This window comes from Phascolarctos cinereus, unplaced genomic scaffold (genome assembly GCF_003287225.1).
Source record: "Phascolarctos cinereus isolate Bilbo 61053 unplaced genomic scaffold, phaCin_HiC Scaffold_3;HRSCAF=262, whole genome shotgun sequence".
Lineage (NCBI taxonomy): Eukaryota > Metazoa > Chordata > Mammalia > Diprotodontia > Phascolarctidae > Phascolarctos > Phascolarctos cinereus.
This window is the reverse complement of record NW_027555736.1, coordinates 32,216,946-32,235,459: the sequence shown is the minus strand read 5'-3', so window position 1 is coordinate 32,235,459 and position 18,514 is coordinate 32,216,946. Positions and strand designations below refer to the sequence as shown.

Here is an 18,514-nt window from a genome sequence, read left to right as displayed (position 1 = left end):
GTCACACAGCCAGGATCCAGGCAGCTGGGTGGCATAGGGGATAGAGCACCAAGCCCTGAAGACCTGAGCTCCAATCCAGCCTTAGATATTTACTAGCTTTGCAACCTTGGGCAAGTCACTGAACCTCTGCTTGCCTCAGTTTACTCAACTGCATAATGAGCACAGCACAGTACCGACCTGTTAAGGCTATTGTGAGGATCAAATGAGATAGTCTTTGTGAAGCCCTTAGCAAAGCGCCTGGCACACAGTAAGCGCTACTGTTACGTACCCAAGGTGGGACATGCACCAGGTCTTTGAGCTGGCTTTGAGGCCATCTTTATCCACAACTCCTCTCAACAATCATAATCATAACCCAAAAAACCTTCTCATTCCTACAGAGTTTGAAGGTTTACATTCTGCTTTCCTCATTACCGTCCTATGAAGAAAAAAAAATCTAACTATAGGTATTGTTTTCCCCATATTACAGATGAGGAAACTGAGGCTTAGCACCCGTCCCTAAAGTCCTACAACTAAGTGTCAAAGTGGGAAGTTGAGCCAAGGCCTCCACTGCCTCCCTTGACTAGACTCCCTGCCTCTGGGTCCAGCATTCTTTCCACCATGTAGAGCAGGTCAAAGCTGTCTGGCCCAGAAACTGGCCATGGGAGGGCAAGGATTGGAGTAAGCATCCAGACACGGCAGGCGAGGAAGTTCCGCCGAGTCCCAGGGGAGTCAATGAGGGAAACGAATGGAGGCGGTTGGTAGCAAGCCGTGCCATTCCCAGGACTGGCCCCCTCACAAAGGCCACTCTCCTAGACTTGGAATCCCTTGAGATGGACATTAAATTTAACTCAACGACCATTATCAAGCCCCTGCTGTGGGCCAGACGTGGTGCTACAAGCTGTGATCTGAGGTCACCCCATTTACAGATGCGAAATTCTCAACTGCCCCCATCAACAGGCGATCTGAGGTCACCCCATTTACAGATGCGAAATTCTCAACTCCCCCCATCAACAGGCGATCTGAGATCACCCCATTTACAGATGCGAAATTCTCAACTCCCCCCATCAACAGGTGATCTGAGGTCACCCCATTTACAGATGCGAAATTCTCAACTGCCCCCATCAACAGGCGATCTGAGGTCACCCCATTTACAGATGTGAAATTCTCAACTGCCCCCCATCAAGGCAAACTTGCCGCTGGAGCCCCTCCCGTGGTCAACTGGCAAGTGTAGGCTAGGGGTGGGGAGGAAGAAAAGCAGTGCCAGACCGGGAGGCAGGAGAGCTGAGTTCAAGGCCTGCGTTCACGGGCAAGTGCGCGGGGTGACTGGAGTCTGCCTTCACATCCCGTGGGAGCCCTCTCCCAGCTCTGCTGACTGAGGGAGCTGGGCCAGGCAACCCTGAAGGTCGCCTAAAACTCTGACCTTCAATGACCCTGACACCAAAAGCCATGCTCTCTTCCAACTGCACTTTCAGTTCCACACTCCGGGATTTCACCACTGACAGAGAGGACTGCAGAATGTCAAAGCCGAAAGGGCCTTCTGGCCTCAGCTTCCTTGTCAGTAAAAGGATCAGGCAGCCTCTAAGGTCCCTTCTAGCTCCGGATCTAGGACCCTATGAATGAAATACATAGGACGTCAGAGGTGAGAGAACCTAAGCACATAAAATGTGGAAGGTCAGAACTGGAAAGCCACCTTAGAGCCCTGAACCTAGAATGTCAGAGCTGGAAGGGATCTTGGAACATTGAACATAAAATTCAGAACTGGAAGAGACCTCAGAACCTAGAACCTAAGATGTTGGGACTATAAGGGATCTTGGACCCAGAGAGCCCAGATGACTTGACGGTAAGGGTCAGAACGTAGAATTTCAAAACTGAAAGGGACCTTAGAACCTAGAATGCCAGAACTAGAAGACAGCTTGGAACCGAGAATGCCAGAACTACATGGGACTTTGGAACATGGAACACAGAATTTCAAAACTGGAAGGGACCTTAGAACCTAGAACCTAGAATGTCAGAAATAGAAGGGAATTTGGAACACAGAATTTCAAAACTTGAAGGGTCCTTACAACCTAGAATGTTAAATCTAGAGGGATCTTGGAACATAGAATTTCAGAACTAGAAGAGACCTTTGAACCTAGAACCTAGAATGTCAGAACTAGAAGCGCCCTTGGAACATGAAACATAGAATTTCAAACCTGGAAGGGACCAGCCAAGGTCACCTAGCAAGTTAGCAGCAACGCTGGGATTAGGGCACTTGTCTCCTAACTCCTTTTTACCATACCACGACCTGAATATCCTTCAACAGACAATCTTTTTAAAAAAAATGTCTAAAGCACAACAGTTTTCATTGACTTGACATGGACTCTATTCTCCTTTTTTGGAGGTGTCTGGATACACAGGAGATGATGGGGCCTCCGTAGGCCTGTGAGTACCAAGTACAGAGGCCTGGGCCGCTCTCCACCCCCCACCTAAGTCCCTCCCTCCCTTTGGCGTCCCCAGCCAAGGGCCCTCTGGGCACGGACAGCTGGGGAGACCAAATTGCACGGTGGGTTTGTCAAGCAGATAATAATACCCTGGCGCCTAGGCCAATGCTGCCCAGGGCACCGCCTCCCGAGCTCTAAATGGATATAAACACAGGGGCCCAAGGACCAGCATAAGCGGGGCTCTGCTTTCCAGGGGCCCTGCCCATGTTTCCCACACAGACCCTCCAAGTCTGATGCCCAAATTGGCTGCAGCCCAGGCAGTCACTTGGGTCTCAGAATCTCAGAGACTGTCAGAGTCGGAAGAGGTGCATCTTAGGCCAAGCCTTTGAGGAAACTGAGACCCAGAGAGCCCAGATGACTTGACGGTAAGGGTCAGAGCCAGGAGTCTAGATGGAGCTCCCCTAACACCAAATCTGGGGCTCTTTACACTGGGCCTTGTTAACTCTCTATCCATCTCTCAGGAGCACAGAGTTAGAGTTCAGAGGACCCTCGGAAGCCATCTAGTCTAACCCCCTCATGTTAAAGAAGAGGAAATGGAGATGCAGAGGCAAGTGACTTGCCCAAGGTCACACAGCTAGTCAGTAGCATGGATGGGATTTGAACACAGGTCTTGGACTCTGGAGTTGGCACTATCCCAATACTGTCCTTTCTTGAGGCAGCTCTGTGACCCAGAGTGCTGGACCTGAGAGCTGGAAAGGCCAAAGTTCAAATCTTGCCTCAGACACTTAACAATAATTACTAACATTTACACAGCACCGTCAGGTTTACAAAGTACTGTGTATATGTTACCTCATGAGATCCTCACAACAACCCAGAGAGGGAGGTGCTATTTTTGTCCCCACTTTACAGATAGGAAAACCCGAGGCACGCAGCAGTGAAGTGACTTGCCCAGGGTCACACAGCTAAGCAAGTGGCTCAGGTAAGATCTGAACTCAGGTCTGACAAGCTGTGTAGCACCAGACAAATCACTTAACCTTTCTGTGCCTCAGTTTCCTTATCTGTAAAAGGGTGATTAGTAATAATAGAGTTGCCATGGGAATCAAATGTGATAGTATGTATAAAGTGCTTTACAATACTTAAACATGATAAAAATGCAAGCTATTATTATTTTGTTATTATTGATGAATCCATTAAACTTCATTTAAGCGGCCTCCCAGCTCCAACATTTTATCCATCTATATGGGGAGGCATCACGGTGGATGCTTCCATGGCTAGAAGCTCTGGAATGGAAGACAAGGAAGACGTTGCCCTACTCTTCCTGATCCCTGACCCCCAAAGGGAGAAAGAAGGGCAAAGGAAGGACCGAGGGGTCACCAGCCATAATCCTGACAAGAAGCAGAACCAGCAGACCTTACCTCTGAAGCCCCAATGGGCCTTCCCATCCAGCCCTATGGCTTCCAGGGCCATTGTCATAAGACTTGCCAATCCTAATGGCCTTTCTTTCTATCTGCCCTGACACTATACCCTACGGACCACTCACCAGACTTTTCCATCTGCCCTCAGTTGAACTCTAAAGACCCCTACCCCTTGACATCTCCCCTGCTGCTGAACGCTCGGGCCCACTGGGCCTTGCCATCCGTCTCACAGCCAAACCCTCAGATCCATCTTATCTCCCTAATTAAAATGTAAGCCCCTTAAGAGCAGGAACTATAGCTCACTTTTCTATTTGCATACACAGTTCTGGACACATATTAAATGTTCCATAAGTGCGTTTTCATTCATCTTATTACTGAGCAGTGCTTGGGAGAGCCTCAGGGCTCAGTCCTCCAGTGAGCTTCAACAGCAGCTGAAATCTGCTTCCCCATTCTCCCCAGCCCCCAGCTCACTCCTTCTCCAGCCCTTGGGGATCCAGACATGGCCCTCACTCCAAATCCAAAGTCAGACAAAGGCTCAGAGTCACTTTGGGGCCAGCCTTCCATGAAACAGAAGTACATCACACAGTCTAAGAAACTGGTTCAAAGAGTCTAGGATATTTGCTCAAACTGGGGGTGACAAATGAGAAGCCCCAGGAGCCATCCCAAGGAAGGGGATTCAACTTGTCCTGCTTGGCCCCAGAGGGCAGAAGCAGCCCGGCGAGGAAAAGCTGCCAAGAGGCAGATTCAGGCTCAATTTAATAAGAAAAAGTGTCTTAATAACTAAAGGGAAACAGCAACGGAATTGTTGTTTGTCCTTCATTTTTGAAGAGGACCGACGACATCATGGGGTGATACCTCGACTCGAGGGTGAACTGAATTGAAGTGAGGCAGTCATCAGACTCACTCTCTCTTCCAGAGTCATCAAAGTCCAGTGGCAGGACAAAAGTCAAGACTGGCCTGGGACACAGAGGATGACCTTGGCGGAATCAATGTCTGACCAAGCTCTAAGCGCTCCACAGCGCCTGCTTCAGCCACTTTCACGGCTGCTGGAACAAACTGTTCTCATCCACGCACTCCGCTGGGGAAGTCTTCACACCTTGAGGCAGACATCCCCCTGACTCAAAACAACAGAATAGGGCCTTGGGAGGCACCAGGGTCATCCATCATTAACCGTCTTCCAGTGAAACCTGGATGACCACTTAGCCCTCTGTCCAGAGGAATCTTGTTTACCCAGAAAGGCTTCTGGGGCACTTCTAGCCCATAGAGGCCGTGAGGATGTAAATATGGCATTCATGGGGCTTACAGCCTCAGAGTGAGGGTACTCAACTGGCAAAAACTAAGCTCTGGTAGCAGACAGGAGACAAGGCCTAGAACCCAAGCTTAGCTGGAGCCCTGCTAGGCCTCCACTGTCCCCCCAGCCAGGATCTCTGCTCCCATCCTTGCTATGAACTAGCCATGTGACCTTGTTCAAGTCTTTCCCCTCTCTGGGCCTTAGTGAACTCTGCTGACTAATGAGGATGCTCTGAGAATCTGGGGGCACGGTGAAACCCCGAGTCCCTTCCTCCTGACCTGATCCGAATTTTGCCCCAGACTGAGCCACCTCTATTGGTGCCCACCTAAAACCCTGCTGGTCGCCAAGCCTCCTCCTCCTCTCAGAATGGTCCCTCTGTCTCTAGGTTTTTTTAGAGACACAGGGAACTCCAGGCCCTGTTAAAATCATTTTCTCCCCTTAAATTAAATATTTAGCGCCCTCTTGTTTTTACAAGTATAATAAACTCCAGGTGTTCTGTAGTTAAAACCTACCCGTGTAGACGTCTCATCTCCTGGGGGCCATGGCCTTGGTCCTGGACTTGGCCATGCCTGTGGGGGAAGGGGGTGATGGCTGAGGCTACGTCCATGGGAAGGGGCAGGGGAGGACATCAGGAAGGGCTCAGGATGTAGGAGGTCACTCGGGAAAAGCAATAAGTCACAACCCATTATGAGAACGTCAGGACCTTGGTATCCACCCAACCCCCTCCCCAGACCCCACACGTGCACATTTAACAGCTGATGAAGCTGGGAGGCGACTCCTCCAAGGTCACTGAGCCAGTCAATGGCAGAGCTGGGGCCAAGCCCTGGGTGTTGTGACTGCCAGCCCAAGGCTCATCTCAATAACAAAAGCAAAAGCAGCTTGTACTGTCCAAAAAGAAGTGCTTCTGGAGCCCGAGAACGTGGGGTCAGATTCTAACTCTGGTGTTCACCAGTCAGGGGTCACTGGCCAACCCCCATCATTCTCAGCCTCCGTTTCCTCATCTGTAAAATGGGAAGCTCAAACTTGCTGGTCGATTATAGCTCTAAATCAGTGGTTCCATGGCCTAGTTCTGTAGGGTTTTACAGCTTACAATGAGAATCTCCAGAAACAACCACGGGAATACATGGGTTTTCCCCATTATACAGATGGAGAAACTGAGGCTTGGAGACATGAAGTCACGCAGAGTAAGTGATAGATAGAGGACTGAACCCAACTCTTCCACGTCTAATGCTCTTTCCATTGCCCTTCTGGAAGTGCCAGACCCTCACACTGCCCCCAGGCTGGGGCTGGGGCTGAGGATGGAAAGTTCCTGGGGGATCAGGGAGGGGTATACTGCCCTTCCCCCAACCCCTCATGCCAAGGGGGCAGGCAGTTCAGGAAGCCCGGCCTGGGACATCTCTGGTGAGTTAAGAGGCCCTGGTGGAGGGAGTCTGGCGTGGGATCCACCCAGAAGCAGGGGCATGTGTTATCAATTAGAGTAAAGAAGCAGAGGGTGGGGAGGGAGCAGAGGGGCCCAGCCCGGAGCCTCTGGGAAGCACGCTCTGACTCCAGCCTCTTCCTCCCGAAGCCTCTCAGTCACCGCCTGGCCTAGGCTGCCAGCACCAAAAAGCCAGCTGACCCCGAAGGACCCTCCTCGGGCATCTGCTCCAAGGCAGTCATCACCGGGAGCAGAGCTTACTTAAGTCAGGTATGAAACGTTTACCTCCTGCTTCCCTTCCAAGCAGGGTGACGCCGCCACCACTGCAGCTTCTTGTGGGTCACAGGCCACACACCTGGGGCTAGAGGACCGGGGTCACAGGCCAGCTCTGCCACCTGAGAACTGGGGGACCCTGACCAAGTCACTTCCCTCTCTGGGCCTCCGCTCCCTCACTTCCCAAAATGAGGTTAGACTAGAGAGATAATCTCTAAGCACCCTCCCAGCTTGAAGTTCTGTGTGCTAAGCAAAACACTGTCAGTTCTATGTTCTAAGGTTCCAAATTCCAAGGCCTCTTACAGCTCTGACATCTATGTTCCAACATTCTCTGTCCTAAGGCCCCAGCCGTCTCTGACTTTCTGTGATACAAGACCCTTCCCGGCTCTGACATTCTAGAATCTCGGAGGTATAGCAGAAGGTTGGACATAGAGTCAGAAAGAACTGGTTCAAATCCTCTGTGACCTTGTCTCTTAAACTCCAAAGGACTTCGGTTTCTTCACTCATAAAATGGGGGCTAGACTCAATGATATTTAAAATCCCTACCTAGGGCAGCTAGGTGGCACAGTGGATAGAGCACCGGCCCTGGATTCAGGAGAATCTGAGTTCAAATCTGACCTCAGATACATAACACTGACTAGCTGTGTGACCCTGGGCAAGTCACTTAACTCCATTGCCTAACCCCCCCCCAAAAAATCAAAATCCCTTCCTGCTTTAAATGTATGGCCCTAGAAGCCTATAATCCTACAGTCTATGTTCTGAGGACCCTCCAGCTCTGATGTTCTGGATTCGATGAATTCTGCTAGCCCACATGCCTTAAGGCACAGGTATGCACACCAGACCACCCAGAGGAGGAGGTAACTCCAAGTTTGTCCATCTCTGGCAGCCCCCTTTTCTGCACCTCCACACCCCCCCCCACTAAATACCTCCTAGAAAGCAAGAACGCACAGTATTACAAATTCCTAGACATGCAAGCCTGCCCCCTATACCTCCATCATTCAGAAACGTCTCCTCCCTGCCCCTGGCTGAGCTCCAAAGAGCCACTGAGCCCAGAGCACTCTACAACAGGGTGAGGATGGCAGCTACCAGCCTCCGAGGACCTGGCAGGCTGTGAGTGGAGAGACCCAACACTTTCTGGCAAGGGAAGTGGGTTGGGGGTGCACCTAGAGCAGGATTGTGAAGTACAGCTCTGGTAAGAGGGCAGAGGTCCCTCGCAATCACTCAGCATTTATTGAGCATCTACTGTGTGCTGGGCACTCTACTAAGTGCTTTGCAAATAGTATTCAACCTGGGGCAGCTAGGTGCCACAGTGGAGAGAGCACTGGCCCTGAAGTCAGGAGGACCTGAGTTCAAATCCGGCCTCAGACCAAACACTTGACACTTACTAGCTGTGTGACCCTGGGCAAGTCACTTAACCCCAATTGCCTTAAAAAAAAAATTCATATTCAACCCTCACAACAACTCTGGGAGGTAGGTTTATTATCCTCATTTTACAGCTGAGTAAACCAAAGCAGATAGAGGTTAAGTGACTTGCCCAGGGTCACACAGCTAGTATCTGAGGCTGGATTTGAACTCATCTTTCTGACTCCAGGTCTTGCATTCTATCCACTGAGCCACCAGCTGCCTCTGAGGTTGTGACTTGTCCAACGTTATAAAGCTGAGAAATAACACAGCCGAGAGTCAAAGCCAGACCACCTCAGACTCCATGTTTCTAGAAAAATGTGGCTGTCTTTAGGACAGCAATGTGGTCTCGCTGGGGTGTGGCCATGGATCTGGGTAGCTAAGGAACCCGAACCTAACTGGAGAAAAGGAAGCATTGGGGCCACCAGCAAGGAGGGCACGAGCTGGGGTCTAGGTGCTTTCTGAGCCTGGAGGCCTCGATTTTCCAGATGTCTTGTGGGCAAAGTGATCTCCTAGGTGGGAGGGCAGAAGGAAGGGGGCGGTGAGCACCCCAGGCCTCTTGGTTCCCTTCCCCAGGCCCTCTGAGGGCCAGGAGATGACTTTTCAAGCCTAGAGCTGTAAAAGGCTCAACCTCAGACTTAGGATGGGGATGGAGCTGAATTCCTCAGCTTTATTAAAAATCATTAAGGGTAGACAGGGCATGTTGGGGGAGGGGGGAAGCTGGGCATGCCAACCAGCAGGAGGGAGCTCCGGGAACTCCCTCCCCACGCAGCCTTCCCCACCAGCATCTGCTAAAATCATTGCTCCATTACTATGCCCCCACCCCATCTACCAGCAAGACCTCCCAGGGACCAGGGACCCAGGCTTGGCCGTCACCACCAGCTGTACCCCAACACGAGTCTCCTCCTGTAATCTCTCCTGGGTGCTGTGGTCCCCGCAGCTGGTGGGGGCGGGGTTGGGCAGCAGCCTAGAATATCTGCTCCCAAATGGCCCCCCCCAGCCGGGGCTAAGCCCAGAAATCTGCACCCTCAAAGCCACACTCTGGTCTTAAGGCATCCAAAGGTCACTGGTAGGAAAAGATCAGCCTTCCCTCACTTTGCCATTTGTATGTCAGCAGATGACTGCGGGAGCCTCTACTATCAGCCCAGGATTAGTAAGCTCCGAGGGTAGAGTCCAGTCCTGAGGAACGGTCAGCTTCCATCTGGCACGGAAGGGTCATCTCAACCTGGCTAAAGCACATAAGGGAGCCCCCTTGTGGCGAAATGATGGGAAGACACAGCCAAGAGTCTCCTAGGATGTGCAGCCTGGGATGGAGGGTATATGATCTCCGTCAACAGCAGGGGACTTCCAAATCTGGGAGATCCCACACCCAGTGGAGGAGCAGAATAGGCCTAGGTAGTTTCTACCTTTCAAAAACACCTCAGTTTAAAGGTAAGGCAGAGGAATGGGTAAATAATTTGGAGCTTATCCATACAACTGTTTGAAATAATCAGAGGATTTGAGAATGGGAATGGACCTCGCTGGCCATCTAGTTCCAACTAAGGAATCCCCACTATGACGGACCCAACAAGTGGTCGTCCAGTCTCAGCCTAAAGACCTCTAAGGAGGGGTAACCTCTCAAGGGGGCCCCTTCCACTCTGGGACAGCTCTCACTGGTAGTAAGTTCTCTCCAATATCCAACCAAAATTAGCCCCTTTGCAAATTCCACCCATTTATTCCTGGTCTCACCCTCTGAAGCCAAACAGGGTGAATCCTCCTTCCACAGGACAGCCCTTATCATGTCCCCTCTGAGTCTCCTCTGCTCCAGTTCTTCAACTGATCTGCAAACGTCTTAGACTTAAGGCGTCATCATCTTTGTTGCCTTCCTTGGGCACGCCCCTTCTATCCATATCCTTCTTAAACTGCAGAGCCCAGAGCTGACCACAGTCCTCCATCTGCTGTGCGAGGAGGGCAGAGCCCAGTGGGACCATCACCTCCCAATGCCTCCCTCCTCCTGGAAGCTGAGGTTCTCTTAATGCAGCCCAGGGCGACCTTACCTTTTCTAGACTCAGAACAACAACTCCCTATCCAAGCACCGCCATCTCGTTCTTCTGCAGTTGATTTTTTTGGACCCAAACACAGATCTTGACCTATATCCTTAGTGAATTTCATCTTATTCCATTCAGTCCAAGGCTCTCGCCTGGAAAGATCCTTTCAGATCCTGACCCATCCTCCAAGGTTCTAACGGTGGTCCTTTCCAGCTAATGCGGGGTCAGCTGCCAGTCTGATGAGCGTGCCACCCATGCCTTTATCTAAAAATGTTAGATGACCCAGGGCCAAGCTGAGCTCATTTTGGATCATCAAGAGCTGACCTGCCCCGTGTCTTCGGCACAGACACACATTTAACGCTACACATTCCCCGGCAAAGCTGAATTCTGTAAGAGGTCAGGAGCAGAGCCTGGCCAGCCCAGCACGAGGGGCTCACCTGGCGGTAGGTACAGATGATGATCTCCCTCAGGTGGTAGTGCATCGGTGTCATGGTCTCGCTCACCGTGTCCAGGGCCACATCCACCTCCTTCTTCACCCGGTGCCCATCAGGCAGCAGCTGGACCACCTTCATCACCACCTGGGGTAGAGACAGAGAGACAGGCAGCGGAGGCCCAGCCCAGGGAAGCAGGCGGCCTTGCACCCACAAGACGGTCCAGAAGTTTTAGATGGGGCTCCCACCTCCTCCAGAAGGGCCACCCCGGCTCCATGCGCAGTCAGCACATCACCTGCAGGGGGCAGGAGGGAGCTACCGTCACGGCAACATCTCATGATTCCACCATGCTTTGGAAGGCTGGCTTTACATGCTCTCATTTCCATCTCTCAACAACAATCTGGGCTGCTAGGAGGCGCCATAGTGCACAGAGCAGTGGGACTGGCATCAGGAAGACTCATCTCCCTGAGTTCAAATCCAGCCTCAGACACTTCCTAGCTGTGTGACCCTGGGCAAGTCACTTCACCCTGTTTGCCTCAGTTTCCTCATCTGTCAAATGAGCTGGAGAAGGAAATGGCAAACCACTTCAGTATCTCTGCCATGAAAACCCCCAATGGGGTCAGATACAATGAAAACAACAACAATTTTTGTGAAAAGAAACAATTGTGAAACAATGTGAAAAGTTTGTGAAACACACACCATTATTATTCCCATTTAACAGATAAGAAAATGAGGTCTAGAGAAGATTGACCAGGGTACAGATAAAAGTGTCAGAGGCAGGATTTGAACCCAGATCTTCTTGACTCCAAGTCCCCATCTCTATCCAATAATTCACTGCCTCTCTAGGTTTATCATTTCTCTGCTAAAGACTCCCCAGATTTATACAGATCCTGCTCTCTAGTCCTGCTTAATCACCCTCCTACTGAGCACTTCAAACTGAATGCCCCCACAGGTATCTAAAATTCTCTTTAACCCAAACCTGCCCTCCAGGGTTATTACCCATGACTCCCCCTCACCCATACTACAGTTCAGCCAAGCTGGACTTCTTAATGTTCTTCATCCATGACATTCCTTATCCCATCTCTGCACTCTTGCCTTGGCAGTGCCCCACGCCTGGGATACCACCTCTTAGAACTCCTAACTTCCTCTAAGACTCAGCTAAAATACCACCTCCTATGCGAGGCCTTTCTTGAGCTCCTGGCGGTAAGTGCTTTTCTCCAAAATTCCTTTGTATTTATTTTATCCATAAATATGTGTAAATATATATTTAATTACATATATAAATATATAATCTACTTTTACATAAATGTATGTGCAAATATATACATCTTATTTATATATATGCATTCTTGCATATAAACATCATATATTTTTTATTTATATACATGTATATAAATACATGCACTCTACATATAAATATATGCATTTTATTTCTATAGATGTGCATACTGATGGCCATATCTATCCGTTCCCTCCCTATTTGAATGTAAGCTGCCTGAGGGCAGAGCCAGCCTTTATAGCACAGAAGCTGTTAAGACTTCCCAAACAGGGGCAGCTAGGCGGCCTCAGCAGATAGAGCACTGGCCTTGGAATCAGGAGGACCTGAGTTCAAATCCGCCCTCAGACATGTACACTTACTAGCTGTGTGACCTTGGGCAAGTCACTTAACCCCACTGCCCAGCCAAAAAAAAAAGAAACAACAGGACTTCCCAAAGATCACACAGATGAGGCCCTCCAAGCTACAAGGGAGGTGATGCGGTGTACTGGGAAAAGGGTAGGCTTGGAGTCAGGAAGAGATGGGTTCAAATCCTCACTATGAATGAATGAATGAAAAAGCACTTATTAAGCGCCTTGTTGTCGTTCAGTTGTTCCAGTCATTTGTGTCACACGCTCTTTGTGTGACCTCATTTGGGGTTTTCTTGGCAAACAACCTCCAGTGATTTACCATTTCCTTCTCCAGCTCATCTTCCAAATGAGGAAACTGAGGCAGAGAGGGTTACGGGAGAACCCAGGGTCACACAGCTAGTAAGGGTGTGAGGCCAGATTTGACCTCAAGAAGATGAGTCTTCCTGACTCCAGGCCCAGAGCTCTATCTACTGCGCCACCATTAAGCACCTGCTACATACAAAACACTGTCTCTGCCATTTTCAGCTGTTTGAGCCCTCTGGCCTCTGCATTCTGGGAAGCAGCTTCCAGGAAGAAGGAAGTGACCATCCCACTGTCCTGGGCCCCGGTTGGACCAGCCTGGGGGACGTGTTTAGTTCTGGGTGTCAACTTGTAGGGAAGCGTATGGATAAGCTGGAGTCTGTGCTTGAGTCTTATAAAATGTCGGCTGGAGGAACTGAGGAGGTTTGGCCTGGAGTAGATCAAGGGGGGACAGAACAGCATCAGGAGCTGGGGCAATACGGTGGATTTGGCCTGGACACCTTCCTCTAACGACGGGAGTTCTCTCTACGTGGCCCAGCTGCCCAAGGTGGAGGGGCTTCTCTCCCGGCGGACAGGACCCGGCCATGTGTTTCTGATGGTCACTGGTGGTCACGGGTGGGACTAGATTTACCTGGAATTCTCTTCCCATTCTGAAGTGAAATGTGCAGCTCCATTCCTGTGACCTTCAGACTGTCTGGACAGAGTCTGGGCAGGGACAGGGCCCTTTGTCCCCCATCTCTCCATTTACACTTTGAAGGTAAGCTTCCTGAGGGCAGGCAAGCTTTCTTCCGGCTTGTATTAGCATTCCTAGCACTCAGATCGTGTACATATATGTGTAGTAAGAGCTTAATGAATGCTTACTGACTTGACTGGGAGCTGGGTCACAATAACGGGGCATCCAAGCAGAGGTGATGGGGAACCAGAGGGGTCACTCACCTCAAACTCTCCCTTGGTATACTTGGCATCAGGCACGCTCACGATCTCCTCCTCTCCCATCTCAGGGAAGCCCTGGCGGGGGACACAGAGGAGAGGAAAGGGATTAGGACCCCTGACTGAGGAAACTCCCTCTCTCAACACAAGGTCACACATCCTGGATGTGGCAGATGCGAGACGTGAACCCAGGTCTACCCGGCTTTGAGGCCACAACTCTACCCAGTATCCACACTCACTGCCTCTGTGGACCATTAGCGTTATTTTATAATTATTGAATGACATCCAAGGGTTGCTAGCTGTCCTTCCCAACAGACTCCCATCCCCTTCTGCTGACTAATGACACCCTGGGGTCTTTCCCCCAAGCTGCCTCCCTCTCCCCATGCCAGAGACACAGGCAGCTAAGGAACCCAGCGCCTCCCCCAGCCCCGCTCCTCCCGTCTCCTCCTGGCCACCCCAGCTCTCCACTACTACCCCCAGACAGAGGCGGTACCCACATTAATGTGCCACAGGATGAGGACAGCCACAACCATGGCTGTCGTGGTCCGGCCCTGGCCGCTCAGGCAGCTGAACACGAAGCTGGTACTGGGGTCCTTGGCCAGCGCCGCCCTCATCGCCTCAAGGAGCCGGTCAAAATCCTAGAAGATGGACAGCAAATGGAGCTAGGAGAGGGGCCGGGGGCCAAAGCCTCCACCTGGACACTCTTAGCTAGGCGAACATCCAGGTCCCTCCCCACCAGACACAGACACAGACACACACACACACACACACACACACACACACACACACACACACAGAGGGACAGAGTGGGCTTGCAGCTGGGAGGCCAGGATTCAGTTCCCAGCCTTTACACTTAACCAGCTGTGGGACCCAAGTAACTCCCCCTCCCTCTGGGCCTCACTTTCCACATCTACAAAATGGGAATGATCACATCTGTACTTGCAGTCTCAGAAGGCTACTAGGGAGGAAAATGCTTTGTCAAGTCGAAAGTGTTCCCACTAGGGAGCGAGGGTCCTTTCCCTAAGATCCAGACCTCAAACTATCACTACATTAAATGTCCAGAGATGGCAGCAAACACATAAGAGAAAAAAGGAAGGCTGTGAAGAGGAGATTCTGCCTAATTCCAGGACCCAGAGTGGGGGAGACCTGAGCAGAAGGTCTGACCCAACTCTCCCTGCTTACTATGGGAGTAGGGGCTGGACCTTCAATTTTAACGGTAGAGGAACCCAGGTGAGGAAAATCCCTGCACCAATGCAGGTTAGACCTTTTCTGCAACATATTTTTAGAAACTAGGTCAAACTCAAGTAGAAACAAGGGCCACTAACTCAACACACATAAGGATTCCTGCATATTAGTAGTGAGGAGGGTCAGCTGAGCTCATCACCTAAACACAGCACAGACAGGCTGATCCCTCAACCTCAGCACCGGCCACAGCACCTTCTCACATCCCGAGGACCAGAAGGGTTAGATGTGTGGGGTGTGCTAGTAAGTGTTTAACAATAGGCTCTTGGGGGGGAAGGCATAGGAAACGGACACACTTTTAAGTTTAATCCACTGAAAATTTAACAATCAGCTCTCAGGATTTGGTTTGAGCCAACATATTCCCGGTTAGGTGATTTACCTAACACTGGTAAAAAGTAAAAGAACTGGGATTTCAACCCAGGCTCCCTGACTCCAAAGCCAACATTGTACCATGGCACCTAGGGCGGCTAGGTGGTGCAGTGGATAGAATGCCAGGGCTGGAGTCAGGAAGACTCATCTTTCTGAGTTCAAATCTGGCCTCAGACCCTGGTTGCCTCAGCTTCCTCATCTGTAAAATAAGCTAGAGAAGGAAATAGCAAACCCTTCCAGTATCTCTGCCAAGAAAACTCCAAAAGGGGTCACGAAGAGCCAGGCACCTCTGAAACGACTGACCGAGTAGCTGGGTCCGGACGCAAAGCCGGGCCTCCTGTCCCTTCTCCCATACCGCAGCTGACCTTTCCACACCCCCAGACAGCTCCCTGCTCGGGCCCCACCCACATTACCTGCTCCCTAGGGGCACAAAAGCCTGGGATGGGGAGGCGCCGGTAGGAGAGGTCCCGGTGCTGGCTGAGAATGTCCTGCACGGTCAGGCACGTCTGGAACGGCGTCTGCTTCTCCCGATCCGGGTGCACCTGTATCCGCTTGGGGGAAGCCAACACCCTGGCCTTCAGCTGGGACTCCAATTTCTGCAGGAGAAGGAGGAGTACCAAGAGGATTACTGGGCAGGCAGGAGTTACAGGATCCCAAAGAGATTTAGAGTTGAAAGGACGTCTTGAACAACCCCCTCGTTTTACAAATGGGGAAACTGAGGAAGAGGGAAGATGACAGGCCCGTGGTCACACAGACAGTAAAACAGGAGAGTCAATCAACAAGCATTTCTTACTGCGTCAGCATCTGAACCCAGGACTTCTGCCTCCCACTCTATTTCACACCCCCACGCCCCTATCCCAGGCTGCCCGCCTCTCTGGGTGGGTGAGGGGCAGGCCAGCAAGGGTAAGTCTAGGAAAGCGCACAAAAGGCAGGATGGGGAAGCCCACCTCCAGCTGCTCGGGGGAGCAGGCAGCAGGCCCAGGAAAGGGCTCCTTCAGGTTCCCCTGCTCCCGCAGCATGTAGGTCTGCCCATCGCACTCCACAACCGCCTCTTCCCGAAGGTTGAGCCAGCTCACCTGCCGGTGCTTCCTCTTGGAGTCAGTCAGGTAGGCCAGGACGCTTCCCATGGCCTGGGGGAGGGAGGAGAGACCAGTAGGCCGGGAGCCTCGGGGGCCCTCCCGGGGGCCCATTATTGGCCACCCAAAGAGGAGCCCTTCCCTCCCCAACCCAGCCAATCACCTTGGCGGTAGGCTGGGCCATGCCGTAGATGGGCATCTTGGCTACCCTCCGGAAGTTGGCCACGTTCATCTCTCGGACAGTGCTGAGCACGTCAGGGGAGAAGGGTCCATCTGCCACCTGCAAGGACACACCTCAGGGAAATCTGTGCTCTGTCCCCATTTTATAGATGGCGAACGGAGAGGCCCAGAGAGGTCCTGATTCACCAGCATCACACTGCAATGGGATTGTGAGTGACTCCAGAACCCCATCCCTGGACTTGGCTCAAGGCTTTTTCCACTGGGTCCTGCTGGCTGCCTCAGAATAAGACACAGGACGTGGTCTCCTCTGGGGACAGGGAGGTGCAGAGAGGTCATAGGATTATAGATTTACAGCTAAGGCAGGACACAGGAAAGGAAGCCGGGGGTGCATCTGAGGAAGAAGGAAAGCAAGGCTCTGAGGAAGGACCATCCTACAGAAGGGAGAAGGGAAGGGAGCTCGGGCCCAAGATGGCAGAGAAGGTATCTCACCAGCACCCAGGCGTCCTTGGCAGTCAGCTCCCCGGTGACCAGAGGCTCCCTCAAGTTCACCTGCAGCCGGTACAGCTCCGGGTGTCCACACATCCAGCGGCTGAAACTGAGGGCAAAAGCCAGGGGGTACTGGCGGCCACGAGACAGAGAGACGCTGCGTTCAGGGGCGAGGTGAGCGGGCACTCGGCCCAGCCAGACCTACTCCGCTCGGGATCTCGGCTCCCGCCCCACCCCAGCAGGGCCACAGGATGACAATCAGCCCCGAAAGAGGGCTTAAGAGGACATCCGGCCCTACCCAGAGTGATTTAGGTCACCCAGGGAACAGGCAGAAGAGCCAGGATCCAGGCCTCTGAGGCCACATGGCAAGTATTCTTTCCAGCGGCCCTCTGAGCCCGCTCTCTATCCATCTGTCCACATCTCCCTCCCCCCTGCACTGGGGGCCATCCCTACCCTCACGGCAAACTGGTCAACCAGGAGCTGCCTCCTCCAGCCCCCAGCCCCCACCCGTCCCTCTCAGCTCCACAAGGTGCCCCCCACCCCAGCTGGAGCCCACAAGAAGGGCAGAGGCGGACCCCAGGGCAGTTCCAGGGCGCAGAGAAGGGAGAGGTTGGGGGAAGGGGCCCCAGGGCAGTATTTCTAGAACCGATTCAATATAGGACGCACACACTTTCTCTGACTCACCCCAGGGTGATGACCACCGTGGTCTCCCCCCGCCCTCCCCGTCCGGCTGGCAGCTATCTGCCCACCATACTCCAGCCCCAACCAGAGCTGGGGCAAAGCACGTGGGCACCCCAGAGTAGGTCTGAAAAGAGTAGGCCGCTCCTCTATCCAGCACCGTTTGAGGATTCACACAGACAGTAAACATCAGCACTTCACACCCTGGGCCGCAGCCCACCCTGCCTCCTCCTAGCTCTAGCTCTGTCCCCAGCTCCACTGTAGATACACACGCGCACTGCATATACATAGCAAGAAAACAGGCCCAAAGGATCCCAGATCTAGCACTGAAAGGGAATGCAGAGGTTACCCAGCTAGCCCTGGAAGGAGGCCTTTCACCAGCTACCTCCTGAAGGGGGTCCCCACCGGAAGCACCTTTGCCTCTAAAGATACTTTGTATAAACACTGGGCATTTATCTTGTACATACACATTGGCTCCTCCATTAGAATGTAAGCTCCCTGAGGGCAGGGAATGTTTCTGCTTTTTCTTTCTATACTAATGCTCACACATAATTAAGTACTTATGAGATGCTTTTGAGTGATTTGGTCAAATTGGCTCATTTTACAGATGAGGAAAACTGAGGCTCAGAGATCCTAAATGACTGGCCCGAGGTCATAGAGACACACACAAGGATCTGTGACCTCTTCTGTTGGGGAATATTCCACGTGGCAATTTCTTCTGCCAACACAGATCATACCAGTCTCTGCCTTAGCTCAGAGGGCAAAAGGACCTGGGTTCAAGTCCTGTCTCCGCCATTTACCGCTACATGACCCTGGATAAGTCACTTGTCACCTTCCTGGGCCTCAGCCTACTCTCCACTGTAAAATGAGTGGGTGGATCCTCTCCACTCTCCATCTAGAATCCTGTGGTTCTAAGGAGTTACCTGGAACCCATGGTCTCAAAGCTGGGAAACGGTAGAGACAGGATTGGAAT

The 18,514-nt window shown here is 51.9% G+C and overlaps 1 protein-coding gene across 3 annotated transcripts in view; it reads right to left on the bottom strand.

Moving 5' to 3' along the window:
• The window catches only part of PALD1 (phosphatase domain containing paladin 1), a 99,777-nt gene that overhangs the window by 21,245 nt on the left and 60,018 nt on the right, over positions 1-18,514 (bottom strand). For all 3 annotated transcript variants that reach the window (XM_020975180.2, XM_078150760.1, XM_020975181.2), the window contains 7 exons: positions 16,867-16,995; positions 16,361-16,477; positions 16,069-16,251; positions 15,535-15,717; positions 14,008-14,148; positions 13,517-13,588; positions 10,661-10,801 (listed from right to left, as the gene is read on the bottom strand). In XM_020975180.2, the coding sequence (XP_020830839.1) occupies positions 10,661-10,801; positions 13,517-13,588; positions 14,008-14,148; positions 15,535-15,717; positions 16,069-16,251; positions 16,361-16,477; positions 16,867-16,995 (966 nt within the window). The remainder of the gene's footprint in view (positions 1-10,660; positions 10,802-13,516; positions 13,589-14,007; positions 14,149-15,534; positions 15,718-16,068; positions 16,252-16,360; positions 16,478-16,866; positions 16,996-18,514) is intronic.